Source organism: Limanda limanda, chromosome 17 (assembly GCF_963576545.1).
Source record: "Limanda limanda chromosome 17, fLimLim1.1, whole genome shotgun sequence".
Classification (NCBI taxonomy): Eukaryota; Metazoa; Chordata; class Actinopteri; order Pleuronectiformes; family Pleuronectidae; genus Limanda; species Limanda limanda.
The window spans coordinates 21,732,343-21,750,007 of record NC_083652.1 but is presented as its reverse complement, the minus strand read 5'-3'; the positions used below and the strand labels follow the sequence as shown (position 1 = coordinate 21,750,007).

Here is a 17,665-nt window from a genome sequence, read left to right as displayed (position 1 = left end):
ATGCTTAACGAAACCGTACGGAATCCACACGTGGTTTCTGACTCGTTTACTGTGAAATCCACTCAGATACCACAAGAGGCCGAACGAGTGTGGACACCAGCACCACTAGTTTCACCTGGTGAACCTGAAACCAGACTTTCTTAAACTCTCATACGTAACATTATCAGAGCAGAAGCTAAGTGAAGCTAACTCTCAGTGTTCTGCAAGGATGTGAACAGGATTGGTCATGTGACAGTGTTTCAGGTCTGGTCTAACCCTGACCCTGCTTTCAGACATCTACTGAACTGAGAGCCTCCGGAGTTACTGTGGACCTTCTCCTCCTGCCCCCCCCCTCTCTGGTGAGAAGTGGAGCGACTCACGAAGGAGACAGTCACTACGTTTACATGATGGCATAAACCCGATTTCGGCTGAAGCCCGGTTTCTCTATCCATGGGGGGTTAACTGCTCTATCTCAGGGTACATGGCACTGAGAAATCCGACTCTTGTCCGAAAGCATTTCATACCCCGCTACGATAGGTGGCGCTGTTTTCATTACAGCTAGTGGTGATACAGCGTGGGAGGGAGGGGGGAGGCAGGATCTCAAGCATGCGCAAAGACGTCATCTCCAGTTGTTGTCTAGCTTCCAGAGTTACATGCGCGCGTTGTCCGATATACAGCCAAATCCGATCTACTTATCTGGGGGTGGTTATCCGACTTCAGTCAGACACAAGAAATCTAGATTTGTGGAGTTACATGACATGGATCTTCGATTGAAACCAGACAACGCCAGGTATCGCGTTTCAATCGGACACATGTAACCGCAGTGACAGATGACGTCATGAGTCTGTGGTGATAAGAGCTGTGTTGATGTGTTGTAAATACAATCTCGTGATCTCCACAGCAGAATGAATACGTCACTTCCTGCCTCCGTCTGTGGCTCCGCCCATCACCTGACTCCTGCTGAGAATCTGCCGCTTCATGTGTGACATGGAAACTGAGGAGAAAGTCTCAATTCTCCAGAGATCCTCCGCAGCTCGGCTGAAAACAGCTTGATGTGTCACAACAGTGAATGGAGGAATAATAAAGAAATAAAAATAATTAATGTCATTACAATAACTAAATATAAAGAAAAGAAGGTTCAGCTGTGTCTCTCTGTCCTTCAGTGATAGTCACTTTGAGATTGTGGGTGAGTTGGATGCTGCAGCTCTGTTTGAAGGTTCCAGGTCTCGGAGGGAAACGTGGAAACCAATCAGCAGCTCTCCTCTCTGGCTCAGGAACACAGGAAGCTCTGGAAGTGTTTGTCCAACGCAGCAGCGGGACACGTCTGTCTCTTATCTGCTGACTGAATGAGGACGGGATGTGAGGATGAGCTCTTCTTGTATCTTATCTGTCCTCTGGAGACTCGAGGACATGACGGAGGTTTTTTCCTCGAGCTCAGACTCGGCGTCTGGACACAGATGAACATCACAGAGACAGAAGCTGCTCCAGACATCCTGTGATGTTCTGCTTCCGTCGTCTTATACTGTTTGAAGAGTCAAAGACTAAATGATAAATCAAAAACAAGATAATCTTACAGAAATCTTGATAAATAATCAAAAGCAAGTGAATCTTTTCTTTCCCCCACTGAAACCAAACCTTGTTACCAGGACACAGATTGAGCAGATTTGTCGAGTGTGATTCAAACTGATGTTGTTGTTGTGTTGGAGCTGCTGTGTTTTCCTGCACCTCCTCCTCCGGACCAGTGGGACAGAGCAGGACCTCGACCTTCACTCCTCTTCAGCTCTCAAACTTTAGGTGCCATTAAAAGACGTCGGCTTCAGACGGCGACGGCCAACAGACACGTTGTTTACATTCCTGTGGCGCTCTGGGCTGTGAGGAGAAGATGGAGGTTCAGGTTGAATTATGAGGGTGACGGAGAAGGAAGCCGGTCTTATCACGTCGCCGTTATCGCCTCGTGCCCGTCAGCTGATAACGTGGCTTGAGAAGGACGCTCTCCAAGGAGAAGGACAAGGAGGGATTCTGAGGTTTTGTAGCATTGATCAACAGGAGTTGTTTCCATGTGAATATAATTGTGTGTTTGCAGGTGACTCTTAAAATAAGATCTGAGCATTAATGACCTCGTTAAGATGCAGGAAGTGGATCCGTCCAGATGTCAGATCTGACTTCCTAATGAAAGAATGATTTAAAAAAATTAACTTGATGCTTTATGAAGCACTGATTCATTCTAATCACAGATTTAGAAGCTGGTCCAGAAATTGAAGCCAATGCAGAAAAACCTGAAACGTTGTCTTCTGTGTAGTGACCAGCAGGGGGCGACTCCACTGGTAGTTTCTATAGAAAGCGACTCTACTTCTCACTTTGTAACGTCAGTAAACATTCAGGAGTTTCTGTCTCAGTCTCTAGTTTCACGTCTTCTTCAAACAGCTGATGTTCAGTGAATTATGATCATTTAGAGTCAAACAGACCATAAAGCACCAGATGTGATTGACAGCTGGACTTTAAAATGTATAAAGAAACCCAACAGTTCCCACAGGGAGCAGCACTGTGGTTTCACTCTTCACATGAGGAGCAGGAGACCAGAGACTCTTTATTTCTTTAAATCAATGCAGACAACTTTGAAAAACAATTATGACGAGACTCTCCCACTGGACTGTAACTTTCAGTCTTTGCTTCTTCTCTGATTCTCCTCGTGTCTCCGTGACGGTCGGCCAGCGGCTCCACGGACGACCAACACTGAAGCTGAGTGTTTGTGAAGCTGAAAACTGGAGCGTGAACATCCATCGGAGAATAAACGAGGGAGGAAGGAAGCTGTGAAGATGAGAGGAGGTCGGTAAGTTCCAGCGCATCAGTCGAGCTGCGCCTGTCACTCAGTGCGAGTGCTGCTTCCCTCGGGGGGGGGGGGGGGGAAGCAACACACTCAGTGTGTGTGTGTTGTTCCCTCGGGGGGGAAGGGTGTGTTCTGCCTCTCGCTCTGTGGAACAATAACGTTGGGAAAGGAAGTGTAGAAGGGGCCCGGCTCCGAGTCCTGGCTTTGTTCCTGAGAGTTGCTCCACGCCTCGAGAGCCTCCGTCAACACAACATTACCCTCCACCAGCCCCCCCACCAGCCCCCCCACCAGCCCCCCCCCGCCCTCTGACTCCAAGTCACGGTTCCAGCTCAACACCGTCTGACACACACAGGCTGCTTCAGACCTGCTCCTCACTCCCCTGGATCTTCTCTGAGGATCACACTCAGATCCTCTACTGAGGGGGGGGGGGGGATTTGTTGCTGTTGTGAAGGCGTCTCTACAGAAATCCTCCGATGTGTTATGTGTGAAAAACGAACTCTGGATAAACTCTGTATCCAATTATTTTTAGTCAATTAAAGTTAGTTTCTACAGACTTTATAACAGGAGGTCTGGTGGAGGAGGTCCGGTGGAGGAGGTCTGGTGGAGGAGGTCCGGCGGAGGAGGTCTGGTGGAGGAGGTCCGGCGGAGGAGGTCTGGTGGAGGAGGTCTGGTGGAGGAGGTCCGGTGGAGGAGGTCTGGTGGAGGAGGTCTGGTGCAGGAGGTCCGGCGGAGGAGGTCCGGCGGAGGAGGTCTGGTGGAGGAGGTCTGGTGGAGGAGGTCCGGTGGAGGAGGTCCGGCGGAGGAGGTCTGGTGCAGGAGGTCTGGTGGAGGAGGTCCGGTGGAGGAGGTCTGGTGGAGGAGGTCTGGTGGAGGAGGTCCGGCGGAGGAGGTCTGGTGGAGGAGGTCTGGCGGAGGAGGTCCGGTGGAGGAGGTCTGGCGGAGGAGGTCCGGCGGAGGAGGTCCGGTGGAGGAGGAGGTCCGGTGGAGGAGGAGGTCTGGTGGAGGAGGTCTGGTGGAGGAGGTCCGGCGGAGGAGGTCTGGTGCAGGAGGTCCGGTGGAGGAGGTCCGGCAGAGGAGGTCCAGCCTGAGAGGATGTCCGGTGGAGGAGGTCCGGAGGAGGAGGTCCGGCAGAGGAGGTCCAGCCTGAGAGGAGGTCCGGTGGAGGAGGTCTGGTGGAGAAGGTCTGGCGGAGGAGGTCTGGTGGAGGAGGTCCGGCGGAGGAGGTCTGGTGCAGGAGGTCCGGTGGAGGAGGTCCGGCAGAGGAGGTCCAGCCTGAGAGGAGGTCCGGTGGAGGAGGTCTGGTGGAGAAGGTCTGGCGGAGGAGGTCTGGTGCAGGAGGTCCGGCGGAGGAGGTCCGGTGGAGGAGGTCTGGCGGAGGAGGTCTGGCGGGGGTGGTCCGGTGGAGGAGGTCTGGTGGAGGAGGTCCGGAGGAGGAGGTCCGGCAGAGGAGGTCCAGCCTGAGAGGAGGTCCGGTGGAGGAGGTCTGGTGGAGGAGGTCTGGTGGAGAAGGTCTGGCGGAGGAGGTCTGGTGCAGGAGGTCCGGCAGAGGAGGTCCGGTAAGGGAGGTCTGGCGGAGGAGGTCTGGCGGGGGTGGTCCGGTGGAGGAGGTCTGGTGGAGGAGGTTTGGTGGAGGAGGTCCGGCAGAGAAGGTCAGGTGGAGGAGGTCTCAGGAGTGCAAGCAGCTATAGAGGAGGAGGGGTTTATGACCTATGCTGCAACCAGCCACCAGGGAGCGATAGAGGTTATTTGGTTTCACTTTTGGGAGCGTCCATATTTGATTATATTTTAGGATGTAGTCCTGGTGTTGAAGCTCAGTCTTGTGTTTAAAACCCTGCCGGCTGAGTATTATAGGATTAACTTCTTTAATCTGTTGGTTATAAAAAAATCTGCTCCGACATGTCTGTCCATTTATTCAGCGTGAACAACAACTCAAAGGTTTGGATTCGTTTTCCAGTGTGAACGTGCTGAGCTTCACGTCTCCTTGGAGAGCTGCTGTCCCTCTGGGCCCATGTTCATGAGGACGTTTGTCTCCACGCTGTCTTCCACAGAGAACTGAGACCGGAGCGGCTGTCGGCAGTTTCCAGCTGCACCAACACACGGGAAAGCCTTCTCCGAGTGCTCATTACTCTCTATTGACTCTGGCCTCCTGGCAAACAGCAACCAAAACACACTTGTAACCAGTCGGAGCAGGAAAGACCCGACGCTGCAGACGAGCACAGACGCAGATTCCTCTCCGTGTTGCCAGGTTCTGCTCAGCGAGGCTGTGGCTTCGCTGCTCTGGATCATCACCAAAGAAAAACAAGCTATGTTCATTTATATCACAAAGTTAATCTGTAACAGTTTGTCCAGTAAATGAGTCGCAGATTTACAGAAGAATAAAATGCTGGAGCATATGAGCTGTTGCTTTGCTTCCAGTTCCCTCAGAGTTGTTCTGAACTGAGGATCAGCCTGAGAAGCAGCTTCCTCCTCTGGGTCCAGCAGCAGCTGAGCTCCACAGCAGGAGCTCGGTGCCTGGACAGATGTTTCTGTGTGGACGCCTTTTGAGTTTTGTGTAGTTAACCAGATCCTCAGATTATCACACAGATGTGCTGACAGATGTTGTGTGTGTTAAACAAAATCAGTCTCTGAATTCTCAACTTGGCTTTTGTGTTAAACACAGTTAAAGCATCGCACACATTTCCTGTAATGTGCCAACACTGGTCCTGATGACTTCTACTACGAAGCTTTCAAATTCCTCAGAGCCAGAACTTCACCTCCTTTTCATCTTGATTTAAGTTCAGGAACCAAACAGAAGCTTCATGTTGCGTGAGGTGCAGAGTCTGGGGCAGGGGGGCGGGGGGGTTCCGGTTTCTATCTGAACCGAGAACAACAAACGGCTCAGCGCTCCACACTTATTGTTCAGAGGGATGTGAGCTCAGCTCCACACCCCTTCCTCCTGCGATCATAATGGACTTTCCCTCACGGCACCCAGACCCCCCCCACCTCCCTCCTCCCCCCTCCCTCGGCCTTGGACATGTGACCGGGGCCTGTTTTGGTCTCAGAGTGGGTGCGGCAGGTCAAGCCTCCAATTACAGTACCAGAGATAAGGTGACATCATAACAGCAGCAGGCAGATCAAACTCTGAAGCTTCATGTGTTTGTTGTTTCCTCTGATCTGTTAGTTCTGGTTTCACTTTGTAGTTCAGGGGGGGGGGGGGGGGGTATTAGTCTTTCAGTTTGAATGGAGAAAATTGATGAAGCTTCATCTGGTTGCCAAGGTAACATAGCCATGGTATTACTAGCAGCATCAGCACCTTCAGGCAGGGTACTCCAAAGTACCCCACAGAACTCCACAGAACTCCACAGTACTTCACAGTACTCCAAAGTACTCCACAGTACTCCACAGTACTCCACAGTACTTCACAGTACTCCAAAGTACTCAACAGTACTCCACAGTACTTCACAGTACTCCACAGTATCCACAGTACTTCACAGTACTCAACAGTACTCCACAGTACTTCACAGTACTCCACAGTAATCCACAGTACTTCACAGTACTCCACAGAACTCCACAGTACTTCACAGTACTTCACAGTACTCCGCAGTACTCCGTAGTACTCCGTAGTACTTCACAGTGCTCCAAGGTACTCCACACTAGTTGAAATGCACCAAATGAACATCCTCCTGGTTCAGTGTGATCCAGACCACTTCTACTGGTCAGACTAAGTTTTGTTGTGGACCGAGATCCGAGGAACCTTCACCTGAGTCAGAGGGCGTTGGGGGGGGGGTTGGGGGGTGGAGGAGGAGGGTTCACCTTTTTGGTTCAGACTAAACGGAGAAGTTCGAAGGTCTGAACAAGGTTTTCATGCTCTAGTCAGTTTCCCTTGAGAAAACAGGGTCCGAGCATATCCACTAACTGACTGCAGCAGAACTTCTTCCTTCACTTCGTCCAGTGGCTCTTGTAGTTTCAACAAATTTGTATTTGAAAAGACTATAAATTAGATTTGAGATCCACACCAGCACAAACAACCGAAGCACTTCTTCAGCCTCTGAGTGACGAGACTCGGTGAAGTCGTCTTAAATCCTTGCTGAGAACAGAGTCTGCTGCTCAGTGTTCAAATACCCATGAGGCCACGCTCTCTCCCTCTCTCTCTCTCTCTGTCTCTCTCCCTCTCTGTCTCTCTCCCTCTCTCTCTCTGTCTGTCACCGGGCGAAAACCCAGGAAACACTCAACGTCCGCTGTATTTCAGTGGAGTCAAATTCCAGCCTGAGAAAGGGGATAGCAGGTTTTGCTATGGGGTCCACATACCAACACCATGACATCACCACCTCCATTCTCCCCTCTGCGTTCACACTCACTCCTCAGCTCTGACAATGGCTGGCACGCACACACACACACACACACACACACACACACACACACACACACACACAGAGACACACAGAGACACACAGACGCACACACACACACACACTAAATGAATAAGTCTTCTCAGGCTGCATCCATACGACGCTTTGTAGTCCCTGTTCATACTAACAAGCCTGAAAACACGTCATGTGACGCATCTGAAAAACGCAAAGTTTCACAGAGGAAAAAAATAACATTTTTAGCCTCGTACCACAGTTCTGACCCAAATGAGTGTTTTCTAAAATCCACTGAGAAACGTTCCTCAGACACAAATCAAGACGAGCGACTCAGCAATAGACTGAGTGAGACGACTTGTGCAGAAAGGAACACATTTGCTTTGCGTACATCACCAAAGAGGATTCTGGGTAATGTTTTCAATAGAATAGAATAGTGTAAACGTCACGTGTAAAAGCCTCTCGGTCATGTGACCTCTGAACTGCACAGATAAAAAGAGAGAGCTGGTTTCAACAGAAAACCTGGTGCACAACATCCATTACATAACTCTGCAGATAAAGGACAGTGCAGCAGCCATTAGTGGGTTGCACTCACTGTCTCCTGCTACACAACACACACAGGACATCGCCTCAGACTACATTCATTACTCCTTCTTTTCAAAGACTATAAAAAGAGAGGGTCTGCTTCCATGTGCGGCTGCAGGGAGCTTCCTCACAGCGAAACACAAATCCAGCTACATGGGGAAGGCGTTTACAGAGTGTTGGTTCAGCAGACGTCCCAGAGGCGGGGGGGGGGGAACCTGGGTTCATTCGTTCAACTCAGACTCGGCTGCAGTTTATGAAGAGTATCAGCGTATTTCCAGAGAAGGAGACATGTCTCCACTTCCCCCCCTCTGCACAGAAATTAAGCTAAAATATCTCAGATACGAACGCAACGGTATCAAGGTCCCGCCCATGCACCTGCTCGACCAATAAGGAGTCAGTGTCAGCTGTCAATCTTGATGTCTCAGCCTGTCTCTATAAAACACTGGAGCAAACCTCAGTGTGTTGAGAACAACCTGAAAAGACAGAATCCATCTTTGAGCTCTGACTGTGTCGTCCCACTGGATATTACCCATGATCCTCTGCTTCCTGACCCTGAAGAGCTGCAGCTGGAACAAATCCACCAAACTGTTCAGAATACTTCATGTTTCACACTTTCCTGCTGAATCTTGGAGATAAACTCTGGTTGTTAATAACTTCAGAGGGTTTCTAACTGATCTCAGTTCAGCTTCACTCTTCAGCTGCAGCTGGTTGTGACAGGTTGTGACTCTCAGTCAGTTCTTCTCTCAGGAGATGGAACCCACTCACCAGAGTCACAGAGAACAGACGCTCAGGGAGAGAAGGAGGAAACTTTCTCTGGTTCACACTCACGCATCAGACTCAACTGGTTTGAAGTTAATAAAGTTATATAGTGTTGATAAAAGGGGACTGACCTTGACTGAGGTTTTTAATGTTTCATAAAATAGTGTTGTATCTAAGTGGAACCTGATGACAACAAAGTCGTGGTTTATAATTTCAAAGCCAGAGATGAATATGAATATTTCTGTATTACGTCGGAGTGAGGATTCAAACCTGTGACAGCCGGAGGTCCTGAGTGGCCCCTCGGTCCCAACACACACCGGAGCTTTGTTTCCCTGTCAGAGGACCACTGGCCTACTTTAAAGCCTGAAGTCTTCCTGTGTGTTTAGTGCCTCAATTAAACATTTAACACACCAACAGTAGAGTTGACAAGCAAACATCATCAGCTCCAACACTGAGGCTCAGTCTCATGCACTGTCTGAGAGACTTTAACACTTTCCCTCAAACCTGCCTCAGAGGTTTCCCTCCTCATTATCTCCTCCATGTGTAGTTTGGTGTTTTGTGATGAGAAGACGGAAACAGAGCAAAACGTCAGCAGAGTAAGAAGTGACTGAACAAACACTCTTCTGTATTTGCGTGACCTTTCCACGGAGCCGAGCCGAGACTCTGAGGGAAACATCCTGTTTCTGGGTTTTCCTCAGAGCACTCGGATGTGAATCTCAGAATTTGCTCCAGTTACATATGAGGCCTGTCACTGACTCTGTTGTTCCACATTTGTCAGCAGGAAACACGAGGCGTTCCACAGCCAAGCAGAGATTTACACTCAGACTATTTTATGAACAAAGATGCATTTTTCTCCAGAGAAAGTTAAAGCAGATCAGAGAAAACAATAACAACACCAGCATCATCTCAGCTGTTATGAACAGATTCATGTTGATGTTGACCGGCCGCTCCAAAGACTCTAAATACAATCACGTGTTCCACAAAGTCAACAGACCTTTTTCCTGGATCTTCTCCTGAGCTTCCTGGTAAAATGTGTGTAACATGTCAGAGTCCATGAGAGGAACCAGCAGGACAATGTGTGGAAGCTTCCCAGTGAGCGAGTGGACGTGTGGATTGGGTTTTTAACACGTGACGGACGTGAAACTGGAAGAACACAAACATCTCAGGATGAAGAAGAGGAGCCGGACACGTAGAAGACGAAGACGTCAACTTGAAACACGAGGAGATTCCAGATCTTCTGGTGATGAGGGCCGACGCCGGTGTGGAGGAGCTGTAAATCTCCTGCTGCTGCTTCACAGGACAAACACTACCTACACAACATGTACACACACTATTCACACATGTGAAAACAGCTTTAAGGCTCATTCATACTAAACGTCCGATACAGAAACAGACGAAAAGGAGCAGTACCACAGGAAATCCTGAGGGGGCAGCGACGCTACAGTTCAAGCGAGATGACCATTGGACACGAGGAAGACATTTAAATAATGGTGGAACTTTGTGAGGAGAAACTTCAGACGCCTGTACGATGTTACTTCACCATCACAACCTCCCCCCGCCGCCACAATGTTCGCGGCCTGTTGAGAAACTCTGGACTCTGCGCTGCCTCTAGTGGTTGAATTGCTTCACAACCAAGCCAACACAAAAGGACCCGTGGAGACGGTTCCAGGGACTGAAGCTGACGAATCTCTTTCTGTAGAAATGAGTCTTCAGAGCTGAAGGAGCTGCAGAGGAAAGAGAGGGAGGATCCTGCGAGATGATTGGCTGAGCTGAGTTTGAACCCAGACTCATGAATAAGACATGAGATAGAGCGAGTGGAGCGGCGCCCCCCCCCCCCCCCCCCCGTGGAGGGACGACAGGTTCCCGAGGCTGATGGGACAGAGATGAGCTGCCACACAAACAGGGACGTTCAGAAGGACAGATGTGGACGTTTCAGGCTCATTTGATTCTGTCTGTGGTTCAGTGTTTAAAAGCCTGTGGCTGCTCTAAGGGAATGAATTTGAGGAAATAGGTTTTCGATATTTCTAGGTTAATGCAGTGAAGAGGATGATATTTCAGACTGAAATGAAAAAGAGAAGAGAAACGAGTGAGTGTTTCTCTCCCACTTCAATCTGAGACCAGACTGAAATGAAATGATTTAACCCACAAGACGAGATATGAGGTCGTCTGGAGGAGATGAAGCTTTTAGAATCTTAAATTCTGAAAATCAAGTTTAAGACTTTCTAATTACTTTCAGAAACTCAACAAAGAAAAGGACGTGTTCATTTTGTACCAATCAGAAACAAATCTGTAAATCTGTCACTGGGAAAAACTCACTACGTTTCAAAATGAGGTTAATTCAACAGTAGAGTCACAGTGTGGTGATTATAAACAGAGCTGTGGGAACGAGACCCCCCAACACACAGACACACACACACACACACACACACACACACACACACACACACACTGTTAATCCTAGGCACCATCTGGGAGATCCTTGTGATTTGGTGAGGGACAGATACACCAGATGAGGGGGGGGTCAAAGACAAATTGTCAAAGTGTGTAAACATAAAAACGTGTTGAGGTGGAGTCATGTGACCGTCTGTCAGCTGTCAGAGGAGACCACCACCACCAACACATCCTCTCTATATACAGTCATTATGTACAGTAATAATCATATCCAGCCTCAGCATCACTTACTGTTTCTGTTGCTCTTCAGTTTGGACAGAAGCTTCTGGGTGGACGTCAGGTCTCCGCTCTTCACCGCCTGCAGGAGGTCCTGCTCCTTCCCCATGCTCCCTCCTCCTCCTCCTCCTCTTCCTCCTCCTCTTCAGACCGGCTTGTTTTAAACGTCCCGCCGCCTCGTCAGAGCGGCATGCTGAGCGGCGGAGACGTGGCCCCGCCTCCGTGAGACGCTCCCGCCCTCTGACGCTCAGACAGGAAACACCCAGCGATGACTCCTCTGGGATGTGTCCTGATCAGACTTTTCTTCTTTCACTTTTAGTTTCGGGGGGAGAGGTTATATCCGGGTGGGGGGGCATAGAGGCATAGAGGGCATCGGGGGGGTGATGTGCTCGGGACTGAGAGGGAGAAGAAACGAGAAAAACAATCAGTTCATCTGTCAGAGCGAAAACCACAAGAGCAGAGAAACTCTTCATCACATCAGGCTGAACGACTCCTCATCCTCACACAGGTAAACCAGTTAAACCTCAGGTCATCACTGGTAAACCAGTTAAACCAGTAAAACCTCAGGTCATCACAGGTTAACCAGTTAAACCAGTAAAACCTCAGGTCATCACTGGTAAACCAGTTAAACCAGTAAAACCTCAGGTCATCACTGGTAAACCAGTTAAACCACAGGTCATCAATGGTAAACCAGTTAAATCAGTTAAACCAGTTAAACCAGTTAACCCAGTAAAACCTCAGGTCATCACAGGTAAACCAGTTAAACCAGTTAAACCACAGGTCATCATAGTTAAACCAGTTAAACCACAGGTCATCATAGTTAAACCAGTTAAACCACAGGTCATCACAGGTAAACCAGTTAAACCAGTAAAACCTCAGGTCATCATAGTTAAACCAGTTAAACCACAGGTCATCATAGTTAAACCAGTTAAACCACAGGTCATCACTGGTAAACCAGTTAAACCACAGGTCATCATAGTTAAACCAGTTAAACCTCAGGTCATCACAGGTTAACCAGTTAAACCACAGGTCATCATAGTTAAACCAGTAAAACCTCAGGTCATCACAGGTAAACCAGTTAAACCAAAGGTCATCACAGGTAAACCAGTTAAACCAGTTAAACCTCAGGTCATCATAGTTAAACCAGTTAAACCAGTTAAATCACAGGTCATCATAGTTAAACCAGTTAAACCTCAGGTCATCACAGGTGAACCAGTTAAACCACAGGCCATCATAGTTAAACCAGTTAAACCACAGGTCATCATAGTTAAACCAGTTAAACCAGTTAAACCACAGGTCATCATAGTTAAACCAGTTAAACCAGTTAAACCACAGGTCATCATAGTTAAACCAGTTAAACCACAGGTCATCATAGTTAAACCTGTTAAACCACAGGCCATCATAGTTAAACCAGTTAAACCAGTTAAACCTCAGGTCATCATAGTTAAACCAGTTAAACCAGTCAAACCACAGGTCATCATAGTTAAACCAGTTAAACCAGTTAAACAACAGGTCATCACTGGTAAACCAGTTAAACCACAGGTCATCATAGTTAAACCAGTTAAACCACAGGTCATCATAGTTAAACCAGTTAAACCAGTTAAACCTCAGGTCATCACAGGTTAACCAGTTAAACCACAGGTCATCATAGTTAAACCAGTTAAACCAGTTAAACCTCAGGTCATCACAGGTTAACCAGTTAAACCACAGGTCATCATAGTTAAACCAGTAAAACCTCAGGTCATCATAGTTAAACCAGTTAAACCACAGGTCATCATAGTTAAACCAGTTAAACCAGTTAAACCTCAGGTCATCACAGGTTAACCAGTTAAACCACAGGTCATCATAGTTAAACCAGTAAAACCTCAGGTCATCATAGTTAAACCAGTTAAACCAGTTAAACCACAGGTCATCACAGGTAAACCAGTTAAACCAAAGGTCATCACAGGTAAACCAGTTAAACCAGTTAAACCTCAGGTCATCATAGTTAAACCAGTTAAACCAGTTAAATCACAGGTCATCATAGTTAAACCAGTTAAACCTCAGGTCATCACAGGTGAACCAGTTAAACCACAGGCCATCATAGTTAAACCAGTTAAACCACAGGTCATCATAGTTAAACCAGTTAAACCAGTTAAACCACAGGTCATCATAGTTAAACCAGTTAAACCAGTTAAACCACAGGTCATCATAGTTAAACCAGTTAAACCAGTTAAACCACAGGTCATCATAGTTAAACCAGTTAAACCACAGGTCATCATAGTTAAACCTGTTAAACCACAGGCCATCATAGTTAAACCAGTTAAACCAGTTAAACCTCAGGTCATCATAGTTAAACCAGTTAAACCAGTTAAACCACAGGTCATCACTGGTAAACCAGTTAAACCTCAGGTCATCATAGTTAAACCAGTTAAACCAGTTAAACCCCAGGTCATCACTGGTAAACCAGTTAAACCACAGGTCATCATAGTTAAACCAGTTAAACCAGTTAAACCCCAGGTCATCACTGGTAAACCAGTTAAACCACAGGTCATCATAGTTAAACCAGTTAAACCACAGGTCATCATAGTTAAACCTGTTAAACCACAGGCCATCATAGTTAAACCAGTTAAACCAGTTAAACCTCAGGTCATCATAGTTAAACCAGTTAAACCAGTCAAACCACAGGTCATCATAGTTAAACCAGTTAAACCAGTTAAACAACAGGTCATCACTGGTAAACCAGTTAAACCACAGGTCATCATAGTTAAACCAGTTAAACCACAGGTCATCATAGTTAAACCAGTTAAACCAGTTAAACCTCAGGTCATCACAGGTTAACCAGTTAAACCACAGGTCATCATAGTTAAACCAGTTAAACCAGTTAAACCTCAGGTCATCACAGGTTAACCAGTTAAACCACAGGTCATCATAGTTAAACCAGTAAAACCTCAGGTCATCATAGTTAAACCAGTTAAACCACAGGTCATCATAGTTAAACCAGTTAAACCAGTTAAACCTCAGGTCATCACAGGTTAACCAGTTAAACCACAGGTCATCATAGTTAAACCAGTAAAACCTCAGGTCATCATAGTTAAACCAGTTAAACCAGTTAAACCACAGGTCATCACAGGTAAACCAGTTAAACCAAAGGTCATCACAGGTAAACCAGTTAAACCAGTTAAACCTCAGGTCATCATAGTTAAACCAGTTAAACCAGTTAAATCACAGGTCATCATAGTTAAACCAGTTAAACCTCAGGTCATCACAGGTGAACCAGTTAAACCACAGGCCATCATAGTTAAACCAGTTAAACCACAGGTCATCATAGTTAAACCAGTTAAACCAGTTAAACCACAGGTCATCATAGTTAAACCAGTTAAACCAGTTAAACCACAGGTCATCATAGTTAAACCAGTTAAACCAGTTAAACCACAGGTCATCATAGTTAAACCAGTTAAACCACAGGTCATCATAGTTAAACCTGTTAAACCACAGGCCATCATAGTTAAACCAGTTAAACCAGTTAAACCTCAGGTCATCATAGTTAAACCAGTTAAACCAGTTAAACCACAGGTCATCACTGGTAAACCAGTTAAACCTCAGGTCATCATAGTTAAACCAGTTAAACCAGTTAAACCCCAGGTCATCACTGGTAAACCAGTTAAACCACAGGTCATCATAGTTAAACCAGTTAAACCAGTTAAACCCCAGGTCATCACTGGTAAACCAGTTAAACCACAGGTCATCATAGTTAAACCAGTTAAACCACAGGTCATCATAGTTAAACCAGTTAAACTCAGGTCATCACAGTCTATTAATTAAATCTCAATTTAAATGTGACGATTCTTTACAGGCTTTGTTCTCAGGTCTCTGTTATTAAAAACATCACCGTTGCCATGGTTACACCTAGCGTCCATGCAGCCAGAGTCGTAGTTATAGTTTTAATAAAAGTAGTAAAAGTAATAATTAAACTCATTTTGAGTTTTCCAGCCTTTAAATCAGAGAATTTAAAAACTCTCTGCTGGTCTCGTTTTATATTTCTAAATCACTGAGCTCCATCACTGAGCTCCATCACTGGGCTGCCTCCGTCACTGAGCTCCATCTCTGAGCTCCATCACTGGGCTGCCTCCATCACTGAGCTCCATCACTGAGCTCCATCACTGGGCTGCCTCCATCACTGAGCTCCAACACTGAGCTGCCTCCGTCAATGAGCTCCATCACTGAGCTCCATCACTGAGCTCCATCACTGGGCTGCATCTCTGAGCTCCATCACTGAGCTCCTTCACTGAGCTCCATCTCTGAGCTCCATCTCTGAGCTCCATCTCTGAGCTCCATCACTGAGCTGCCTCCATCACTGAGCTCCATCTCTGAGCTCCATCACTGAGCTGCCTCCATCTCTGAGCTCCATCACTGAGCTGCCTCCATCTCTGAGCTCCATCACTGAGCTGCCTCCATCTCTGAGCTCCATCACTGAGCTGCCTCCATCACTGAGCTCCATCACTGAGCTCCATCTCTGAGCTCCATCACTGAGCTCCATCACTGAGCTGCCTCCATCTCTGAGCTCCATCACTGAGCTGCCTCCATCTCTGAGCTCCATCACTGAGCTCCATCACTGAGCTCCATCACTGAGCTGCCTCCATCACTGAGCTCCATCACTGAGCTCCATCACTGAGCTGCCTCCATCACTGAGCTCTATCACTGAGCTGCCACCATCTCTGAGCTCCATCACTGAGCTGCCTCCATCTCTGAGCTCCATCACTGAGCTCCATCTCTGAGCTACATCACTGAGCTGCCTCCACCTCTGAGCTCCATCACTGAGCTCCATCTCTGAGCTCCATCACAGCGCTGCCTCCATCACTGAGCTCCATCACTGAGCTCCATCACTTAGCTGCCTCCATCTCTGAGCTCCATCACTGAGCTCCATCTCAGAGCTCCATCTTTGACCTCCATCACTGAGCTCCATCACTGAGCTCCATCACTGAGCTGCCTCCATCACTGAGCTCCATCACTGAGCTCCATCACAGCGCTGCCTCCATCTCTGAGCTCCATCACTGAGCTCCATCACTGAGCTCCATCACTGAGCTCCATCACTGAGCTGCCTCCATCACTGAGCTGCCTCCATCACTGAGCTCCATCTCTGAGTTGCCTCCATCTCTGAGCTCCATCTCTGAGCTCCATCTCTGAGCTCCATCTCTGAGCTCCATCCCTGAGCTCCATCACTGAGTTGCCTCCATCTCTGAGCTCCAACACTGAGCTCCATCTCTGAGCTCCATCACAGCGCTGACTCCATCTCTGAGCTCCATCACTGAGCTCCATCACTGGGCTGCCTCCATCTCTGAACTCCATCACTGAGCTCCATCTCTGAACTCCATCACTGAGCTGCCTCCATCTCTGAACTCCATCACTGGGCTGCATCATCACTGAGCTCCTTCTCTGAGTTAGTTAGGTTAGTGTGTTAGTGAGTGTGTAGTTTGTGTTAATCAGTGTGTAGTTTAGTGTGTAGGTAAGTGTGTTTGTCAGTGTGTAGTTTATTGTGCTAGTCAGTGTGTAGGTTAGTGTGTAGTTTAGTTTGTTAGTGTGTAGTTTAGTGTGTTAGTCAGTGTGTAGTTTAGTGTGTTAGTCAGTGTGTAGTTTATTGTGCTAGTCAGTGTGTAGTTTATTGTGCTAGTCAGTGTGTAGGTTAGTGTGTAGTTTAGTGTGTTAGTGTGTAGTTTAGTGTGTCGCTTAGTGTGTTAGTCAGTGTGTAGGTTAGTGTGTTAGTCAGTGTGTAGTTTAGTGTGTTAGTCAGTGTGTAGGTTAGTGAGTCAGAAACTGCTAAGCTACAACTGGACCTGGTTAACATGGAGACGAACCTGTGGACAGAGGGTAGTTAGTTGAATTAACCTGGTTAGTTGTTTAGTTAGTTGAGTTCAGACCCGGTCACCTCCTCTCCGGCCTGTGGACCCGGGTTAGTGAGTTGAACTAACCTGGTTAGATGTTTAGTTGGCTGGTGAGTTGGCTGGTTAGTTGGCTGGTTGGTGAGTTAGCTGGTGAGTTAGCTGGTGAGTGAGCTGGTTGGGACCCACCTCCTCTCCGGCCTGTCACACTCGCTCCAGCCGCCCTCAGTGACCGGAACCCGGCTCAGTGAGTCCGGAGCTTCGGGGACCAACTCGGATTCTTTGGTTTTATTCCACAAACTTTTCCAGGATCTCGATCGTGATTCCGGAGGAAAGACGTGCGGACACGTGACGCGGGTTCTGAGTTCCGCACTTTCCGCTTCGCTCCGGAGCTTCGTCCACTTTCTCCCGAGCGAGTCTCAAGTGTCCGGATGGTCGAGGCGCCGTGAACACAACACGCATCCGGCTGGCACTTTCAACATAAAACTCTCTCACTCAAATCAGTCAGAATCCTTCTATTTTCAATATTGTATTTTTTATTCATGTTTATTTTATTTATTTAATTAAAGGAAAAATTATCAGTCAAACAGAATCAATAAAACTATGAAAATACCAAAAATAAACCATCATCTACTTATTTAATTATTCTT

General features: G+C 47.5%; 1 protein-coding gene across 1 annotated transcript in view; it reads right to left on the bottom strand.

The window, feature by feature from the left end:
* LOC133023774 (caskin-2-like) overlaps positions 1-11,297 on the bottom strand; it is a 40,086-nt gene extending 28,789 nt beyond the window's left edge. The window contains exon 1 of the mRNA XM_061090849.1: positions 11,173-11,297. Within this exon, the coding sequence (XP_060946832.1) occupies positions 11,173-11,266 (94 nt within the window). The 5' untranslated portion in view covers positions 11,267-11,297. The remainder of the gene's footprint in view (positions 1-11,172) is intronic.
* Between the last annotated feature and the right edge of the window lie 6,368 nt (positions 11,298-17,665).